The 17782-nt window shown below is 46.4% G+C and overlaps 2 protein-coding genes across 4 annotated transcripts in view; both read left to right on the top strand.

The window, feature by feature from the left end:
- Positions 1 to 11820, top strand: part of otud5a (OTU deubiquitinase 5a) — a 20349-nt gene extending 8529 nt beyond the window's left edge. For 2 of the 3 annotated variants that reach the window (XM_024263847.1, XM_024263846.1), the window contains exons 3-9: positions 5921 to 5985; positions 6073 to 6229; positions 6300 to 6448; positions 6571 to 6756; positions 7551 to 7755; positions 9038 to 9109; positions 11582 to 11820. In XM_024263847.1, coding sequence (XP_024119615.1) covers positions 5921 to 5985; positions 6073 to 6229; positions 6300 to 6448; positions 6571 to 6756; positions 7551 to 7755; positions 9038 to 9109; positions 11582 to 11718 — 971 coding nt within the window. In that variant the 3' untranslated portion in view covers positions 11719 to 11820. Of the gene's footprint in view, positions 1 to 5920; positions 5986 to 6072; positions 6230 to 6299; positions 6449 to 6570; positions 6757 to 7550; positions 7756 to 8724; positions 8966 to 9037; positions 9110 to 11581 lie in introns of all 3 variants that reach the window. The other variant, XR_002918269.1, reaches the window with a different exon arrangement.
- Positions 11821 to 13904: 2084 nt separating this feature from the next.
- pim2 (Pim-2 proto-oncogene, serine/threonine kinase) lies at positions 13905 to 16167 on the top strand. The gene is made up of 7 exons (XM_024263849.2): positions 13905 to 14255; positions 14382 to 14482; positions 14566 to 14616; positions 14868 to 15076; positions 15151 to 15320; positions 15393 to 15569; positions 15651 to 16167. Exons 1-7 carry the CDS (start codon positions 14195 to 14197, stop codon positions 15797 to 15799), a joined length of 918 nt encoding a protein of 305 aa, XP_024119617.1. The 5' UTR covers positions 13905 to 14194; the 3' UTR covers positions 15800 to 16167.
- The last annotated feature ends 1615 nt before the right edge of the window (positions 16168 to 17782 follow it).

Here is a 17782-nt window from a genome sequence, read left to right as displayed (position 1 = left end):
TCACACAGCTCGTCACGCCGTCAGCTGACCGGACTCTGATGTGCGCCAGATCCTCCTGGTGGATTGATGAGAAGTTCTGCACCTGTGTTCTGGTGCAGTTCTCCTCAGACCCGCTGTGTTCTGGTGCAGTTCTCCTCAGACCCGCTGTGTTCTGGTGCAGTTCTCCTCAGACCCGCTGTGTTCTGGTGCAGTTCTCCTCTGACCCGCTGTGTTCTGGTGCAGTTCTGCTGTGACCCAATGCGTTCTGGTGAAGTTCTCCTCTGACCCAATATGTTCTGGTGCAGTTCTCCTCTGACCCGCTGTGTTCTGGTGCAGTTCTCCTCTGACCCAATGTGTTCTGGTGCAGTTCTCCTCAGACCCGCTGTGTTCTGGTGCAGTTCTCCTCTGACCCAATGTGTTCTGGTGCTGGTCCAGCTCACCCGTCTGACTGCAGGACTTTGCAGGAGTTTGTTTCTCTGTAAACACGGAGCGCTGCATGACGCCGACCATCGTCTCCGTGCTTCCACGAGTCTGCATGTTTGTTCAGATGCAGTTTAGGAACTTCAGTCCGTCTTGTTTGGACCCATTCCTTTTGTCCATCCTTCTTGGAACTGTCCTGAAATGAAGCCGGAGCTGTCAGGTGCAGTCTGGGATTTTCCTGAACATCTGACTCAGATTTTAGGCTGAAAGCTGAGAGGACTCATTGTTTCATCAGAAACTCTCTTAAACTCTTGTTTGTTTTTGACATCTTTTCGCTAACACATCTCTTATTTAAAGCTCCAACAAATATATTGAATTATTTTCTTTACATTTTTCATGAAGGTTGAACATCTTTCCTCTTTCCTCAAAACTACAAACGCGTCATCTCCAGAATCTTTTAGGACATGCACCAAAGATTTCAGACCTTCCATGTGGAATCTCGGGGGTTCACACCTTTTGTTCAGGTGAGGAAGACGGACAGCTTTCACCTGAGTCCACAGCAGGTGAGCTCCAGGTGCCGACTCAGAGAGAGTCCGTTGTTGTGGGTTCTTATTTCGTGGTCGGTGTTTCTCTTTCTGACTCTCAGCAGGAAAACAAACTTCTTCCTCTTCCCCCAAGCGGTTCATTTTCGGGGCGGGCCGGTCAGAGTCACCATGACGGCGTCCTGCGGGGTTACGGCGTTTTGTGACCGCTGCACCCGCCAGTCCGACCGCTCGCTGCTGTAATCGGGGGGGTTGGCGTGTTAAGGTGGACAAACACGGAGTGAAGTCCAGCTGTGCAGGAAGAGACGACCTGTTAAGGTTGAAGTCCCACCTCGGTCCGCGCTGGATGTTTTGGTTTTACGCCTCGTGACACGGCAGCCGGTTTCACCACAACAGACTTGTGCACCTCGTGACCTGGACTGGATCAGCTGGAGAGACAAAAACAGGCTTTGTTTTTGCAGCTTCTCCAAAAAAAACAAAGAAACGGAGATGTTCAGTAAAAAACAACAGATACTGGAGGAGAGACGATCTGTTCAGAGACAGGAGGACGCTGATGTCCACCTTTAGCTTTTACAGTCTTTATAAAGCCTGGTTCGGCACCACGATCAGATCAATAATCCTATCTCCATCAGAAGGAAATTTTAATCTGAATGAGTCGGATCGGATCAGAGGATTCTGAATGTGACGCATTTTTATTCTTATCAGGCGTTTATTCGGATTACTCATGTCCATGTAAACTCAGCTCCTGTTTCTTTGGTAATTTCCCTTTATGGATCAATAAAGTTTGATTCTATGAGCTCAGAGGACGGATCAGCTGGGGCGGGGGGGGTTGTTTCTCCCCAGAGCTGAAAGCAGAAACTCCCATCAGACGGTTGTGGGTGAAATTTTCGGGCGGTTGGTGATAGTGGCTGCTGGCGTGCCGAGCCTCCGATTAGAAAACGCTGCTTGGAGACTGACCTAAGCACCGCCACGCGCCGGCCGCCAGACAGCCAGGCAGGGGGCGGAGCTTCAGAGCAGCTGGCATCACAGGTTCTGCTCAGCAGCTGTGGGCTTCAGATAAAGACTTATCAGCATCGGCAGAGTGACGCGGGATGGATGCTTTCCTGTGTGGGCGGAGCTGCCTCTTTCCTAGAATGAGACCCGAGCTGACCAATCACAGAGCCTCTGTGGCTTCCTCTGCATGTGCGGTTTATTAGTAATTCTGCAGAAGCCTATCTGTCGTTTCTCATTACTCAGTCGAGTTGTTTCTGCACTTCCTGTCAGCTGCAGCTGACTCTAGCAGAATGGACCTTAAATCCACTTTGTCCTTTAAGTCTGAGGTTAAACTGACCCACCAGGTGTGTCCAGGTGTGCAGATGTTGAGCTAAATCAAATTCTAAATCTCATCGTCACAAAACAACAGTCAGGACTGCAGCGCTGATCTGCCACTGTTCATTTAAGACACTAACTTCCATTCAAATCATCAAACTAAACCTTAAGTTTACTCTTTTATGGTAGTGATGATGGAGGTTATTGGAATCATCAAACTGAAGTTAGAGCTGCAGGACTGTCACACTCGGCTGATATGACTCGGCTTGTAAAAACCTTTTTTCTTGCATTATGCCAGTTATTAAGGACCAACACACAAAAGAACATTTGATCAAATTTCTCCTATTTTATTCATTTATTTCGTCTTATTCCGTTAGAATGTACAATACAGATAATCTACTCGACCTTACAAAACCTCTGCTATAAAAAGTTACACCCTCAATTTTGTCGGGTCATTTTTACTCGATATAAAATACCCAATAAAAAGTATTTCTCATAAAAAATAGATCGAGATGTGACAACACAGGATAAATTAGAGTAGTTTTCTTTTATTTCAGAATGTGCTTCATGCAACAAAGTGGGGAGAGAAGCAAAGGAAGATCCTAAGAACACGCTTGAAAATGACTGAAAGAGTCGGAATTTGAGAAGAAAAAAATTCCTAAAAAAATAAATAATGGTACTGTACACTTGGTCTTCGGTCCTCTCATTCCTGGGACATGTGAGACTTTACTCAGGGAGCCATGACCCTCAAGAAATGCAACACATGTAAAATAATGTAAATACTTTTGCCCGGGTGAAAGTCGGCTGTTGATATTCTTCTAGGGTTAAAGACCAGGAGTAGAATGAAGACCAATTCTTATTTCATATCATTCAAATAGATGAGTATGTTAATTAGACCTAATCAAACTAAAAATGAAAATTCGTAGCAATAATACAACATGGAACACTACATTTCCATCATTCTGCATACAAATCAATCATTTTGTTTTTACATTTAAACAATAAACACTTTTTCTGGTCAATTCCATTGTTTAACCCCAGCAAAGGAAATAGTCATTTGTTTAAGTTTTACTTTAAGCACGTTAAAGTCGTCATTTCTTCTGCTGTTTCCTTCATTAACAACAAAAATGTTTTGTAAACCACACGGCAACGTAACATGTTTGGCCTTAAACATTACAAGCCGTGTCTGTAACAGAAATCTTTAAATCTGAATGTTCTTGACTTCAGAAATAGTTCAGAGGTCTCTCATAGGGAGTCATGTGCAATATTTGTAATTTTATTTTTGTAAAATTCTTAAAGGTTCTAGGTTTGATTCATAAGAATTAGCCCAGGCTTCCAAACAACATGAAAGATAGAAAATATGCTGAGCTTGGTGGTTTAACAAATATTTAACTTGGTTGAAAATAGTTTAAATAATTTTTTATATATATAATATGTTGCTTCCATTTTAAATTCTCATCAACAATAATCTCCAAAAATCTAAATTCATGAAGTCTTTCTGTATGATCTCCATTCCACTTCATATTTAAGGTGGATTTTTGTTGTTACTGAACAACATAAACTGTTTCTATTGAACCATTTTGAAGTAAAATCTTTACTTGTTCTATAAACTAATGGATCCTAAATTTTCCCAGAACAAAAAAAATCATCTGCTAACAGAGCAGATTGCCATATTTTTGTCACATCGCAAAGATCCTTTATGTATAAAATGATTAAAAAAGTGGTCCCAGTACTGGGCCTTGTGGAGTACCACAATGTACCTGTTGGTGTTTTGAATTTTGATTATTTGGCTCCAACCTGGAAATACCAAATGTTGCTCAAACGAATGTCTTCTCAAACAGTTAACTGCTGGATTACAATGCAATTCAAGTATGTGACTAATAAGATTGATTGATTGATTGATTGATTGAAAAGGTTTTTCAAATTCACAGTTTTGAATAGCAGATGTTGGAACAGTGAGTGAGGCTGCAGAGCATGCTGGTCTGTTTGGACCCCTCAGCTCTGCAGATGACCTTCTCTTAAAGTGCATGTGATGAAGATGAAACGCGGAGCAGATCTGGGTTTTGGTGATCATCTGACTCAGAAAGCGAGACCTTGAAGAAGTAGATCAAGTCCCTATAGGGCCCCGAGTCTCTGCGGTTTTGTGGGGACGATCCCTCCGAGAGTTTCGCTCTCACGTCGTCTGTTTCTGGACCTGTTAGTTTTGTTATGAGTGTGTTGGTGTGTGTGTGTGTTGGTGTGTGTCTTTTAGGAGCTTTAATCGCACTCTAAACTGACTGCTGGTGAGAAGAAGGAAGCTGTCGGGGTTCTGAGAATTTCTGCGGTGATGGTCATGTGACTAGCGGGAAATCGAGCCGAAGTGAAGCTCATTTACATAACACCCGAGTGTGTGTTTGTGTTTTTTTGTGTGTACGTGGATGTGAGTTTAAATGTCTGTATATGTGCGTGCACATTTGTGTGTCAGTATATGTGCATGCAGATACCTGTGTGTGCGTGTGTGTGTGTGTGTGTGTGTGTGTGTGTGCGCGTGCACATTTGTGTGTCAGTATATGTGCATGCAGGGACCTGTGTGTGTGTGTGTGTGCGTGCACATTTGTTGTGTTCATCTCCAGCTGCCTGCTTGAACTGCAGTTGTTGAGCTGAAAAGTGTGTGACTCAGCTCCTCAGATGTGACCCCGTGACATCTACGTTGATTGTGTAACTAATCTGAAGATGTTTTACGTTTCAAAACTCAGAAATACTTTTTCAAACGTTTGAATGTCAGACTTTAAAGGGAAGATGTTTAAAAATGACAAAAAAGAGTCAAGGACCCATTCCAGTGAAAGTCGTGTTTTTACATTTTTCTCTTGATGGAGGACATATATAAAATAATTGAAGATAAAAACTGTGTTTCTGAGTATTTTTTTGTTACATTTACATTGGATCAGGAGCATTTAGACCCAGTTTGAAAAAGCTCAGCCTTGTGACACGTCAGCTGCCGTGGGCGGGTCAAGTCTCCCGTCTCTGCTCCAGTTCTAAACAGAAGAATAGATCCATGAACGTCTTTGTGTTGCTCGTCTGAGCTGGAATCTGGATCTGAACTGTATGGATCTGATGTTGCTCGCCGTTTGTGCTACGCTACTGTTAGCTTGGGCTTGTGAGGCGCTATAAGCTAGCAGAAGAGAGGGTAAACAAAGGGCTGATGGGAAATGAGCGATGCTAAATTCTCTGCTAACACAACTCAGAGGCCAATTACTAAGAATCTCCTGCGGCTTAACCCTTAAGCTCTCTTATGGGGTCCAGATGACCCCACTTTTAACGTCAACATGTGTAGGACACCACAAGGGCTACAGAATTACAGTCAATGACTGAAGTGTGGTTGAAAACAGTCAACAAACTGGACCTCAGAGAGAGAACATTTTCTGCCATCGTCTTTCAGTCGTTTTGTGTGTTTTTCTGCCAGAAAAGCTCCAGACCACGACTCTGATTTGTGTGGTGATGTAGCACCGGGTGGTGGAGGAGATAGAAGAACTTCACCCAGAAAGTTTAGCAACTGGTCAGAACAGAAGTGTTTAACATGCTGTAACTTTTTCTCCTTCACTGTCTACTGGAATTATCGAGTTAACGCTTGAAAAGTTACAATAAGTCAAAGAACTTAAACACGGCTAACCCGAACCCTCTCTGTGTCTCAGCTGATCAGGTGTACGGAGATCAGGACATGCACGAGGTGGTGCGCAAACACTGCATGGACTATCTGGTGAGTGGACACGCGGGTCGCCTCCAATGTTTTGGTTCTGCCCGTCTGCTGCCAGCTGTCGGCTAACGAAGAGTCTTTGGCTTCCAGATGAAGAACGCCGACTACTTCTCGAACTACGTGACGGAAGACTTCACCACATACATCAACAGGAAGAGGAAAAACAACTGCCACGGCAATCACATCGAGATGCAGGCCATGGCTGAGATGTACAACAGACCCGTGGAGGTGTACCAGTACAGCACAGGTGAGCGGCGCCGTCCGCCTCTATCCCGCCTTCAGCCGTCGGCCTCACGGCTGTCCTCTTCTTCCATCAGAGCCAATCAACACGTTCCACGGCATCCATCAGAACAACGACGAGCCAATCAGAGTCAGCTACCACCGTAACATCCACTACAACTCCGTGGTGAACCCCAACAAGGCCACCATCGGAGTCGGACTGGGGCTGCCCGCCTTCAAGCCGGGGGTACCAGCACCCACCTCTGTCTGATCATCCTCACATCTGAATGCTCTTCTGCATCTGCTTCACATTCACATGAAGGAGGTGCCAGCGTGACCCCCTCATGACCTCCTGTGTGTTCCCCCCAGTATGCAGACCAGTCCCTGATGAAGTCGGCCATCAAGACGTCCGAGGAATCGTGGATCGAGCAGCAGATGCTGGAGGACAAGAAGAGGGCCACCGACTGGGAGGCCACCAACGAGGCCATCGAGGAGCAGGTGGCCCGGGAGTCGTACCTGCAGTGGCTGCAGGACCAGCAGAAGCAGGCCAGACAGGTACGGTGGAAAGACCACGCCCCCTCAGAGCACCGTGAGGTTCATGAACTAATCAATGTAGCAGATTACAGACGTTTTGATCCAACGTTTCACTTTTTTAAGTGTCAGTGTCTTCACATTCTGATGTTACCACCACTTGATGACATCATCAACAGTCGCCAATCATCTACGTTAACGCATGGCTGCCAGTGCTCAGAAAATACATAATATCGGTTTTATAGCTTTAAAATTAATACCTGAACAAGAAATATTTCCTTACATCTACATGTGGACTTCAGGGCTTCAGAGCACCGCCTCGTGAAGAAACGTTCTCCTCATTGAGAGGCGCAATGCCACACGGAATGTCCAGCACTAAGTCACTACGGCTCGTCCGTAAAAGAACATTTCAGACAGACTACCGCTTCAAATGCTTCAAATGCTTCAAATGCTTCAAATGCTTCATATAATTGAAATGCTTCAAATGCTTCAAATGCCCCAGAACTGGAGGGGAAGAATTCAGACTCAATCAAAGTCCAGTTTTTCTGAACCATCTTAAGATCCTGGTTCCTGAAGACCAGCAGTGTGTTTATCCAGATCACCGTGGACTAAAACACAAGGAAGAGACAAACTTCAGCGCCAGCAGCAAACCAGTGGGTCAGAACCAAGTGAGGTTCTGTTTGATTCAGAGAATCTTCCCCAGATTTCTGGTTTTGTCGTGTTCATGAACACTTGAGAAAGGTGCATGTGGATCGGACCCAACGTTTGAGTCCGGCCAGATTCTGAACCGACTCTCTCAAATCTCCTCCCCCTTTCAGCCCCGCAAGGCCAGCGCCACCTGCAGCTCGGCCACGGCGGCGGCTTCCAGCGGGCTGGATGACTGGAGCGCGCGATCGCCACGGCAACACGACCCTGACCCCTCCCACTCCGACCTCACATCTGCCACGTCAACCAACAACAAGCCCCCCTCCCCCACAGGAGCCGCTCTCATCCTCAGCAAGCCGCCTTCGCCCTGCGCCCCAGGTAACGTGCACGCACTGGAACACCCACAAACACCTGTCTTTGGTGTCACATAGAAATGCCCGTCTCACCCTCCGCCGCTGTCCTCCACCAGACGCCCAGGAGCTTTCAGGAAAATGAGATAGTCTAAAACCATTTACCCATAATCCTGATCTGTCGTCTCTGAATGGAAACATGTTGGGACAAACAGGGAAAGATTTACCAGATTCAACTGATAAATGTTTATTATCCACGCGTTAAATCATCACATAAACGGACTGAACTGACAATATGACAGTAAAGATTCAGGCGTCGATAGTGACTGTTTGACTCAAGGAGAGACGTTATTCAGCACAACACCGCCTCTGTACTGTTACATAAATACTGCTAATAAAGTCTACAGGCTGTATCCATGTCTAATATCATATTTAGAAAACAACCCTTTTCCTGGTGGTTCTATCTATTAAAATCTGGTCCTTGAAGATACTTCCTGATATTTAACACTTCCATAGTGCAAGAAAGGTCAGAGGTCGCTGCTTTAGCAAACGGGTGACACCCGGGCCTTGACTTTGACACGTGCACTATAAAGTGCGTTCACCATTTTCTAGTTCTGTCTGAATCTACTAATTCCTAAATCGAGTGCACTAGAAATTTCCCAGAAGTCTTTGCGAAAAACTGCCTCGATGTTCACTAAATTAGCGAATATAGACCACAATGCATTGCAGTCGAACAATTTTGAACAAAAAACGTGTTTAAATGTAATTTTCGAATAAACCGTCCACATTTTCACACTGAAGTCATAAACAAACGTCGTGAAATGTTCGTATTTATTTGATTTGTGAAATTAGTGACGTCATATTTGGTGTTGAGCAAAACGAAAGACAAGTAGTGAATATGGTGTTGGACATGCCTTTAAAATCCAGGACACCAGATAGTTTTTTAGTAGTTAGGTTTGAATTCAGACTCAGTGTCTGCTGTCACTGTAATCTCCAGATTCCCTCTTCCTGGTTACCTCTAAGTCCAGCAGGTTTCCCCTCCTGCTCATTCTTTCTATTTGAAAGCGGTCTGGATCCTGTTTGACCTGCAGCCTGATGTAAACGCCACATAAACCTTAATGAACAGAAGTGACACGGGGAGACATTCTGGTGTTCCTCGTGTACAGACGGCAGAGGAGGAGCAGTAAAGACGTCCTCCATAAGGAGGGATGATAAACATAACAGATTTGGGTGAAGAGGTGTTCTGTACGGGCAGGTTCACCTCCAGACTGTGTGCGTCTTCATCCTAACATGTCTGTGTTCTCCTGTAGGTCCCAGCAATCAGAGTCGTCATCACTTGGAATATAGAGCCATCATGCAGGAGATGTCACCCACAGCATTTGGTATGTCACACACCAACACACACCCACCCGTGTTTCTCTGGGGGGGCGGCACTATGGAGCCCCAAAGTGGGAGGGTCCAGTCTGAGCCCTCAAAGTGCTTCACAACCAGGTGTGAGGACACACCTGCTGCTCACAAACACACACTGCAGCCGTTGTGCAGCTCTGTTGTTTACAGTCAAGCTTCAGTGTGAGTCAACAGGAAGCAGAAGTGTGTGTGTGTGTGTGTGAACGAGGTTATTTGAGGTTTGCATTCTGTGAAAATACACTCTTGGTTTCAGGTTTACCCACAGCGCTCTGAGCATAGAGGGGGGTCGACAGTCTTCTGTGTTCTCCAATCGTCTTCTGATCGATTTTCAGATTGTTCTTTTAATGATTCTGTTTTTAGACTAGATTCAAAACCTGTGTCATTGTCTGGGACATAGTTTCTGCAGAGCAGCAGATATTCATTAGAAATTCACCTCTGAGTTAGAGTGGACCAAGCCCGTCCCCTTCCCCATTACTGAGAGCTCTCTGTTTACACTCTCTCCCGCTAGCTTACAGACCCTCACACCCCCAACCCAACTCTCCGGCTCAACATCAGCTGTACGGTTCTGATCCAGATTCCAGTTCAGACCAAGAAAACAAAGACGTTCATGGATCTATTTATCTATAAGAGGAAGCATCAGAATGGGGCGGAGCTGAGAGACTGTGGCCCCGCCCAGTCTATTTTCTACGTCACAACTATTATCTTTTCAAACACTATTGTTTTATCTGCTCCTGACTCACAACAATTAGAATAAATACTCAGAAATGTCATTTAAATCTGAATTTAGAACATGTTAAAACACAAAAACATAACTAGTTGGTTTTCAAGTTCCTCTCAGAGGAAGAACAACTAAAAGCTTTTTCTTATTGACACGTTATTCTTGAATCCTTGAATTGAAGGTTTTAGGACTCAGACAAAAACATTTGTCATCTAGCACAAAATGAAGATCTCCAACAGTTTGAAAAAACAGCTGAAGAGCTAAAGGTGATCCACTAAAGGTGGATCAAGAACGAGCAACATGTCAGAAAAGAAGCCTGTAAGGTGAAACAAAAGCTAGATCTGAGGGTCGAGGTGGGCTGGAAGACGGGACGACTCTGAACAACCTGATGCAGAGCAGGTCAGACCGGGCCAGAGAAAAAACATGCAAGAAAAATGAAGTAAGAAGTGCAGTGACTGGAATAGGCTTCCAGTGAAGTGTTGTCTCATCTCTGACCCAGAAACAGCACAGCCTCCTTCCTGTTTTGAGTCACTGCAGCCCCATGCTGAGCCAATGTGAGACGACATGTGGGTATCTAACACACGGCACGCAGAGGCCGGCCGTCCACCAGCTGACTGAAATGTGCCAGTCTGAAGACGTCTTCTAGGAGATGGGAAAATGAGACATTTGATCAGCAGAAAACCCTCAAACACCACTCACCTTTCAGTGCTCAGTTAGACGCGTGGATTCAGGACTGTTAAAGATGAGTTAGATGATCTCACTCTACAAGACGAGCCAGAGACGAGATCCACATTAGCACAGTCGATCCACCAGGAATCTGAAATCCCTCCCCGAGGGGAATGAGAAAGAGGGACAACACGTGAAGCTCAGAGACCTAAATATAATAAATAATAAAGAAGAGAGAATTAATGAGAATAGAGAACAGAGTCCCAGAGCTGACGTGCATAATAACCATGATAGAACATCTAACATTTTCACGTACCAAGATGAGTCTAAACCCACGAGAGTTACAGCAGAGAATCGACCTCCACGGCCAGTTTATCAAACCAACTTCCTCTGCTGAGTTCTGTGAAGATATATGTGTTATTAAATGATAATTATTGCTCAAACTTCATTACAGTTCTGAAGCAACAAAGGACAGCCAGAATGGGTCGGGCTCAGTGACTGGAGTTGGTTATAGCTGCTAAATGAGGGAATGGGTCGGTGTAGTGAGTTTTGTTGAGCCCACATGTGGATCCACTCACCTTCTAGTCATAACACACCTTTCCAAAAATGCACATTTAAAGGTAACAAAGTCTCTTTGATTTTGTTGTGTCAGCTGACTTTTCCAGTGTTTATGTTCTTTGATCTAGTGTCACTTTTCACCCGTTAACGTGGTAATCCAGTAGATTCCGAAGGAGAAAAGCAGCTCGATGAGCTCCTTTTCTCCTTCAGAATCTTCTGGAATCATCATGTTAGCGGTTAAAAAGTTACAGTACGTTAAAGATTTTGAGTTTAAACGTCACTGATGATTCCTCAGGTGTTAAAGACAATGAAACATATTGAAACCTGCCTCCAGTGGAGCTCTGCAGAACTGCAACATTTAGTCTTTCCTGGTTGACTTCAAATCTATGAATGTCTAATAGGACTGTTGGTCACCGGCCGACTTTGAGGGATGACTTTTGCTAACTTGGTTATTTTCTGAACACATCTGAGGGGCGGAGCTTTGACGTGTCCGTGTGCGTTCCAGGTCTGACGGACTGGGAGGACGACGAGATCCTGGCGTCGGTGCTGGCCGTCTCCCAGCAGGAGTATCTGGACAGCATGAAACACCAGAGTGCTGCCGCCATGCACCGAGAGAGGGAGGCGTCGCCGGACAGCAGCTGATACTCACATCCACACGCAGACACGCCCGTACAAGCCGATCGCCCCGCGTCCTCCCATCTCCGAGGGAACTCAAACCAATAAAGCAGCATCTTTTTCTTTGAATATCAGCTTCTTCCTCTTCCAGACACATTCTTGGTCTTAACGCTGATCTGGGATCAGCTGATTATTATTTAAGCTTTATCGGCAGCTTCCAGCAGTTGGAATTTGACTGCTTTTATTAACACAATCGGACTGTTAGCTCTGTGGCTAACGTTGGTTTCAATGAAGAATGCTAGTCAGAGATGTGAGGAGCCGTCATCCAGCCGAGCTTTAGCCGACCGTCTCCACCGACGACCACTTTGTATCTACACGCCGCGCTGCGGGCGACCAATGAGAAGCCTCCAGCCTCACGCCTGCCCCCCCCCTCCCACCATCAGACTTATTTAGCTGCATGTTTGACCACAGCCAATATCATCATAGAGAAAAGCAACAAATGAAAAAAAAGGAGAGAAAATAGAGAATTGTCATACTTACCCTCTTACTGATCGATCATTGTTGTTATTATTAATAATATAAGTTTGTTTATTTTATTTTCTCGTTTGGGATGAAAAACTTTTTTCTTGGAATAAACAGAGGAAAATGTTTCTGAAAACTGTCTGTTAGTCTCCTTCAGGTCTGCTTTTCTTCACTACAGGAAGTTTTAGGCTGACTCCGCCCACAGCCCAAATGTGAAAGTCCAGTCAGAGGGGTGGGGCGGGGCAACAGGACTGTTCTCACTCCTGGAGCTGCAGATCGTGACAGTCGGTGGTTTGACCAATCAGGAAATTCATCGGTAATAACTTGGTTCAACCTGGAGGGGGCAGCACAGATTTGGGGTTTGACTATGTTCTCTAGAATTAGCAAAGTTTGTTTTTAATCGTCAAAAATGTGTCAATGACCAACAGACGGCACTTTTAAAGCCCGTTTATAGAGGTCAACAGACAAAGAGGATTTAGGGTTTTTACAGAGACGGAGGAAGATCTCAGATCTGGAGAGGACGAGGTGACTCTTCAGGTTTGTCCAGAACATTTTGAACTGCTGGTTTTATCATCATGGTAGTTTTTTCAAACGGTTAAAGTTGAGATTTATATAGTTTGAACCCCCACTTTGATCATCCTTTGATCTGTTTTCTAATATTATGTATTTGATGCCATTTTAGCCAAAATAAAAAACCAGACATTATTTTCCAGACATAGTCTCTGCAGAGCGGCAGGAGGAGCTCATCAGAAATTCACTTCTGAGTCATGGGTGGGATTGTTAAGCCCGCTCCCCTTCCCCTCCCCATTGCTGAGAGCTCTCTGTTTACACTCTCGAACTATCCATCCGTCCAGTTCTGATCCAGATTCGAGGAAAACAAAGAGGTTCATGGATGTATTTGTCTCCACATAGATGCATCAGAATGGAGCAGAGTGAAACAAACAGCATGTTTTTATCTGCTCCTGATTCACTACAATTTAAATAAAGAAATACTCAGAAATGCAGCTCTAATCTAAATGTCAGACATTTCCTCGGTTTGGCTCTTTGAATTAGTTTGTACAGTTTTAGACCTGCAGTCTAAATAGAAACGGTGGTGGACAAACAGGATCTGAGATTGGGGTTTACTGGAGGTAGAAACAGGAATTCCCTTTAAGGCTAAATTAACATGTTTTTTTTTAAGAGGGAGTTTATAAGACTTTCTTCGGGGATTCACGCTGTTTTTTTAATTTCATCTGACGTCTGCAGGTCTCATCAGCGGCCATGATGGTGCGTTCAGGTTCCAGCAATAGAAAACATTTCAGATAAGGTGAAACACAAGGAAGAACTTTAATTGTATATTTTAAAATTTGATCATTTAAAAAAATGTAGGAAAATGAAAATATTTGCTGCTGCTTTTTCTTTATTTCACGAATAAAACTCAGAAACGGAGAGAGATGAGGGCGCGCGGGCATGTTTCGGTTGCGCGCGCGCCGCTGTTGCGCTTAAGTGAGGCGGAAGTGACAGGGGCCCGCCGCTCGTTTGGGCGGAAACCGTCTTCCCGTTTCCCGTCAACACAACCCCCCCGCGGCGCCCCCGCACTATCAATTCTACGAATTTGTCCCGCGGAATTTGAATATTCATGAAGCGAAGCTCGACTTTGATTGGCCGCGCCGTTCAAAACATTGGGCAGCAGTCCCCGCGCTGATTGGACGAAGACGCGTGAGTGGGCGTGGTCGGGGTTGAGAGACTTAACAAACTTCAGAGGAAGACGGCGGCAAAGAGCGGCAAGCGCGCGGACAGTTCTGACCGGACTTCAGCTTTCCCGGGTCTACCGAACCACAGCGGCGCGAAAAGGGAGAAGATTTCCCCTCACGGCTCGGATAGGATACCGGAAGACCGGAGGGAGTTACAGCACCGAACCGGAGTTAACGGGGGAAGAACCGTGAAGTTTGAGGAACGGGATGGACGCTCTCCGCCGGAACTGACCGGGAACTCACTGAAGATGCTGGACAAACGGACGCAGACGTTCCGCCCAGAAGAAGGCGAGGAAAGAGGGAAGAACGGTAAGAACCGGATGAGGATACGACCTCCTGCCGGTCCGGACCGGAGGGAAACTTTTTTCTGGGGATTTTTTCATGCTTGTTTTTGTTTGGATCCGCTGACAAAGCCCCGCCCCTTTTCTCCCCCAGGTAAGGAGCCGTTCCTCAGTCAGTACCGCTGCGGCGCCCTGCTGGGCAGCGGAGGGTTCGGTTCCGTGTTTTCGGGCCAAAGGCTGTCCGATGGGCTGCAGGTGAGGCTGCACCCCTTCACCTGTGCGCTGGAAACCCCGCGCATCGTCTCACCTGCAGACTGACACCTGTCTTTGTCCTCCAGGTCGCCATCAAGCAGATCCCCAGCGACAGAGTCCAGCAGTGGGCCAGACTGGTGAGTCCCTCCCAGAACCCCGCACGGCTCGGTTCGGTTCGGTCCCGTCAGAGGGGGTGGGGGGAGGCTTTAGAGCATTGGCGCCCTCTGCTGGACAGTTGTGTAACGTGCATTAGTGGGTGGAGGGAACTCCCTACTGGTTCTGTGGAAACTGGTGACGTCACAGCTTAGCTGATGGGTTCCCCCCACCGCGAACACCTGCAGGCAGCACCTGTGGAAGTGACTCACGGGGAACTCCTGCTCTCCTCCAGCCAGGTGAACTCCGCTCCGTTCCCATGGAGATCGCTCTGCTCCAGCGGCTGTCGGAGGGCGAAGGTCACAGCGGCGTGGTCCGTATGCTGGACTGGTTCGAGGTGGAGGGGCGGGGCTTCATGCTGGTGATGGAGCGACCGCCGCAGTGCCAGGATCTGTTTGACTTCATCACGGAGCGAGGAGCGCTGCCAGAGCACCTGGCCCGCAGGTGATGCTTCCCGCCGCCAAACTCCACCCACCATCATGCTCCTCCTGTGCTCACCGCTGGCTCCGCCCACACAGGTTCCTGCGGCAGATTGTGGAGGCGCTGCAGTTCACGCACGCGCACGCGGTGGTGCACCGAGACATCAAAGACGAGAACATCGTGGTCGACACGAGGACGCTGGAGGTCCGGATCGTGGACTTTGGGTCGGGCGCGCTGCTCAAAGAGACGCCGTACTGCGAGTTTGAAGGTAACGTTTCAGATGAACCACGGGGGGGAACGGCCGTCAGGGCGTAGCTCACCTCCTCCTCCTCCTCCTCAGGCACGCGGGTCTACAGCCCCCCCGAGTGGGTGGAGTCCCGCTCCTACGAGGCCGTCCCCCTCACCGTCTGGTCTCTGGGCGTCCTGCTGTTCGACATGGTCTGTGGGGACATCCCGTTTGAGCGCGACCATGAGATTGTCAAGGCCACGCCCATTTTCACCAGGAGGGTCTCGAAAGGTGAGCCGAGCTCCGCCCCTCTGGAATGTGGCTGGAGTGTGAGCCCCGCCCCTCACCTGCCTGCCTCTCGTTTCCTTGCAGATTGCCGCGCTCTGGTCCGCTGGTGTCTGTCCTACCAGCCGGAGGACCGCCCCTCCCTGGAGGAGGTGCTGGCCCACCCCTGGATGCAGCGAGCTGAGGAGGAGGAGGACGAAGAGGAGCACAGCTCGCTGCCCAGCCCGTCCCTGTGACCCTGATCCGGACCGACGGAACCGGAACCCCTGCAGACTGACTTTGGTTCTGAGGAGGAGGAGGAGGAGGGGGAGGAGCCGCTCTTCCTCCCACTTTATTTATTGATATTTATTGTTCCGTGAGTCCGTCCTGCGGAGGTTCAGACCCCCCACAGCAGAAGGAGGAAGAGGAGGAGGTCCTTCTGTCAGGAGTGAAGAGGCCGCTGCCCTGCGTTCTGTGGACGCGGCCGCCGCCTCAGCCGCACACCTGTAGCTCCGCCCTCAAAGTGGCTCTCGAGTCACTTGGTTTGGTTTATTTACATTAAATAAGAGTTTGTGGATCGAGAATGAAAAGGATCCAAAGTTTGAATAAAAGAGTTTGAAGCACGTCTGCTCGTCCGTCTGTCTCTAAGCTCCGCCTTCACCGAGACCTGAATCGTCCCGTGAGGCGTTCGCCGTCTGTGATCTGGAAAACTCGCCGGTCTGGATTATTGTCATTCTTTGAGTAGAAAACCTTCAGTGTTTTTGTTCCTGCTGAGTGAATATCTGTCCAGTCTGGTTGGTTTTAGAGAAATGAGATTTAAAGAGTCATTAATCACAAATAACACTAACATTTAAACAACGTTCTCCCTAAAATACAAGAAGCCAACTAAGAAAACATCTGTAACAAGGCGGTTTCTGCTGCCAGAGTTTGTACATGTGAGTTTTGAACGTGTACTAAAGCTTTTGGTTGAGTTAAGGTGTCAAACATGCAGCAGGAGGGTTTAATCCGGAGCCTGAGGAAAAAATATTCGGAAAAAAAAAAACAAATATTAGCCCATTCCTGTGGCGGGTTGAAGTTATTTAAAGAAACGGCTGCAGTGCGCAATTCCGCCACTAGAGGGAGCAAAAGAAAAATACAGACAAAAACGTCTGCACAGGTACGAGAATCAGGTGAGAGAAGTTCCCTTCAAAGTCCCAAATCTACCGGATGGTGAAGATCAACTCGCCAGGTTTTATACAGATGGACAAACAGATGATTTTCAGCTTTAATAGGAATGGATCAACTTATTCAGTCAGCTCTATTTGTGTCTGTGTGACAGAACTTATCTCAGGAATCACTCATTTACTTTAACTCAATGAGAAATATTCAGTTTAAAAAATGGAAAAAGAAAAAATGCTGAAATGATCTCCATTCTGTTTGTTCCAACATTTCCTGTTTGTCCTTTAGCAAAATAAATCTATAAATCTGTTTAAACATAAGTTTCCCTGTTCAGGTTCTGATGATTTTCAATCAGCAGAGAGAACGAAGACGACATCCAAACCCTTCAGGAAACAAGGATTACAAATGATGTTTTATTTAATCCTCGGGTCGTGTTCTCCTCCATCCCTGACTTGATTCTTGTTCTGGTCAAAATTGTATTTTAACTGCTCTAACATTAGTGCGAAAAACATTTTTCATCACCAAATATTTACTTAATATTCTTAAACAATGACATTCTTTAACATGTTTAGCTGTGAATAGTCTCAAAAGTGGAGTTTAACGTAAATGTATAGAATTAGACATAAAAAATAACTTCAGGAGAAATACTTGTTGGTACTAAAATGTATAACTTGATGCATATGAAAAAGAAATTGATACATTGGAACATCAAAGACCCAACTCAACAGGAAGTTGTGTGTGAATTCGTGCACATGCGTGATCTGTGACACTCAGGTCAATGGAAGCGTTTGTGTCTCATAATTCAAAACAAGTCAATTCTGGACGTTTCCATATGGGAGAGCAAGGCGGGAACTGAACCTGCATCCCTGTTTCATCTGTAGGTTGGTTCATGTGAAGGACAGGACAAACAGTGTGAGTGAGTTGGGGGGTAATTATGGGATGTTTTCTGTGTAATGGATGAATGTAGTCTGGATATCCATTCATTTTCTGTGGTTACGTTTTACCTTTAACATCCACAGATTGATTCAAACTCTCAATATTCAATGAGAAAAGTGTTCAAGAGGATGGTGTGGGTGACATCA

This window comes from Oryzias melastigma, linkage group LG7 (genome assembly GCF_002922805.2).
Source record: "Oryzias melastigma strain HK-1 linkage group LG7, ASM292280v2, whole genome shotgun sequence".
NCBI classification, from domain to species: domain Eukaryota; kingdom Metazoa; phylum Chordata; class Actinopteri; order Beloniformes; family Adrianichthyidae; genus Oryzias; species Oryzias melastigma.
Note: the sequence above shows the minus strand (reverse complement) of the source record. Positions and strands in the feature narration are given on the sequence as shown.

Coding starts and splice junctions, on each gene's coding strand:
- pim2 (XM_024263849.2), top strand. CDS start 14,195: ATGCTGGACAAACGGACGCAGACGTTCCGCCCAGAAGAAGGCGAGGAA. Junction 14,256..14,381: donor CGAGGAAAGAGGGAAGAACG/GTAAGAACCGGA, acceptor TTTCTCCCCCAG/GTAAGGAGCCGTTCCTCAGT. Junction 15,321..15,392: donor GCCGTACTGCGAGTTTGAAG/GTAACGTTTCAG, acceptor CCTCCTCCTCAG/GCACGCGGGTCTACAGCCCC.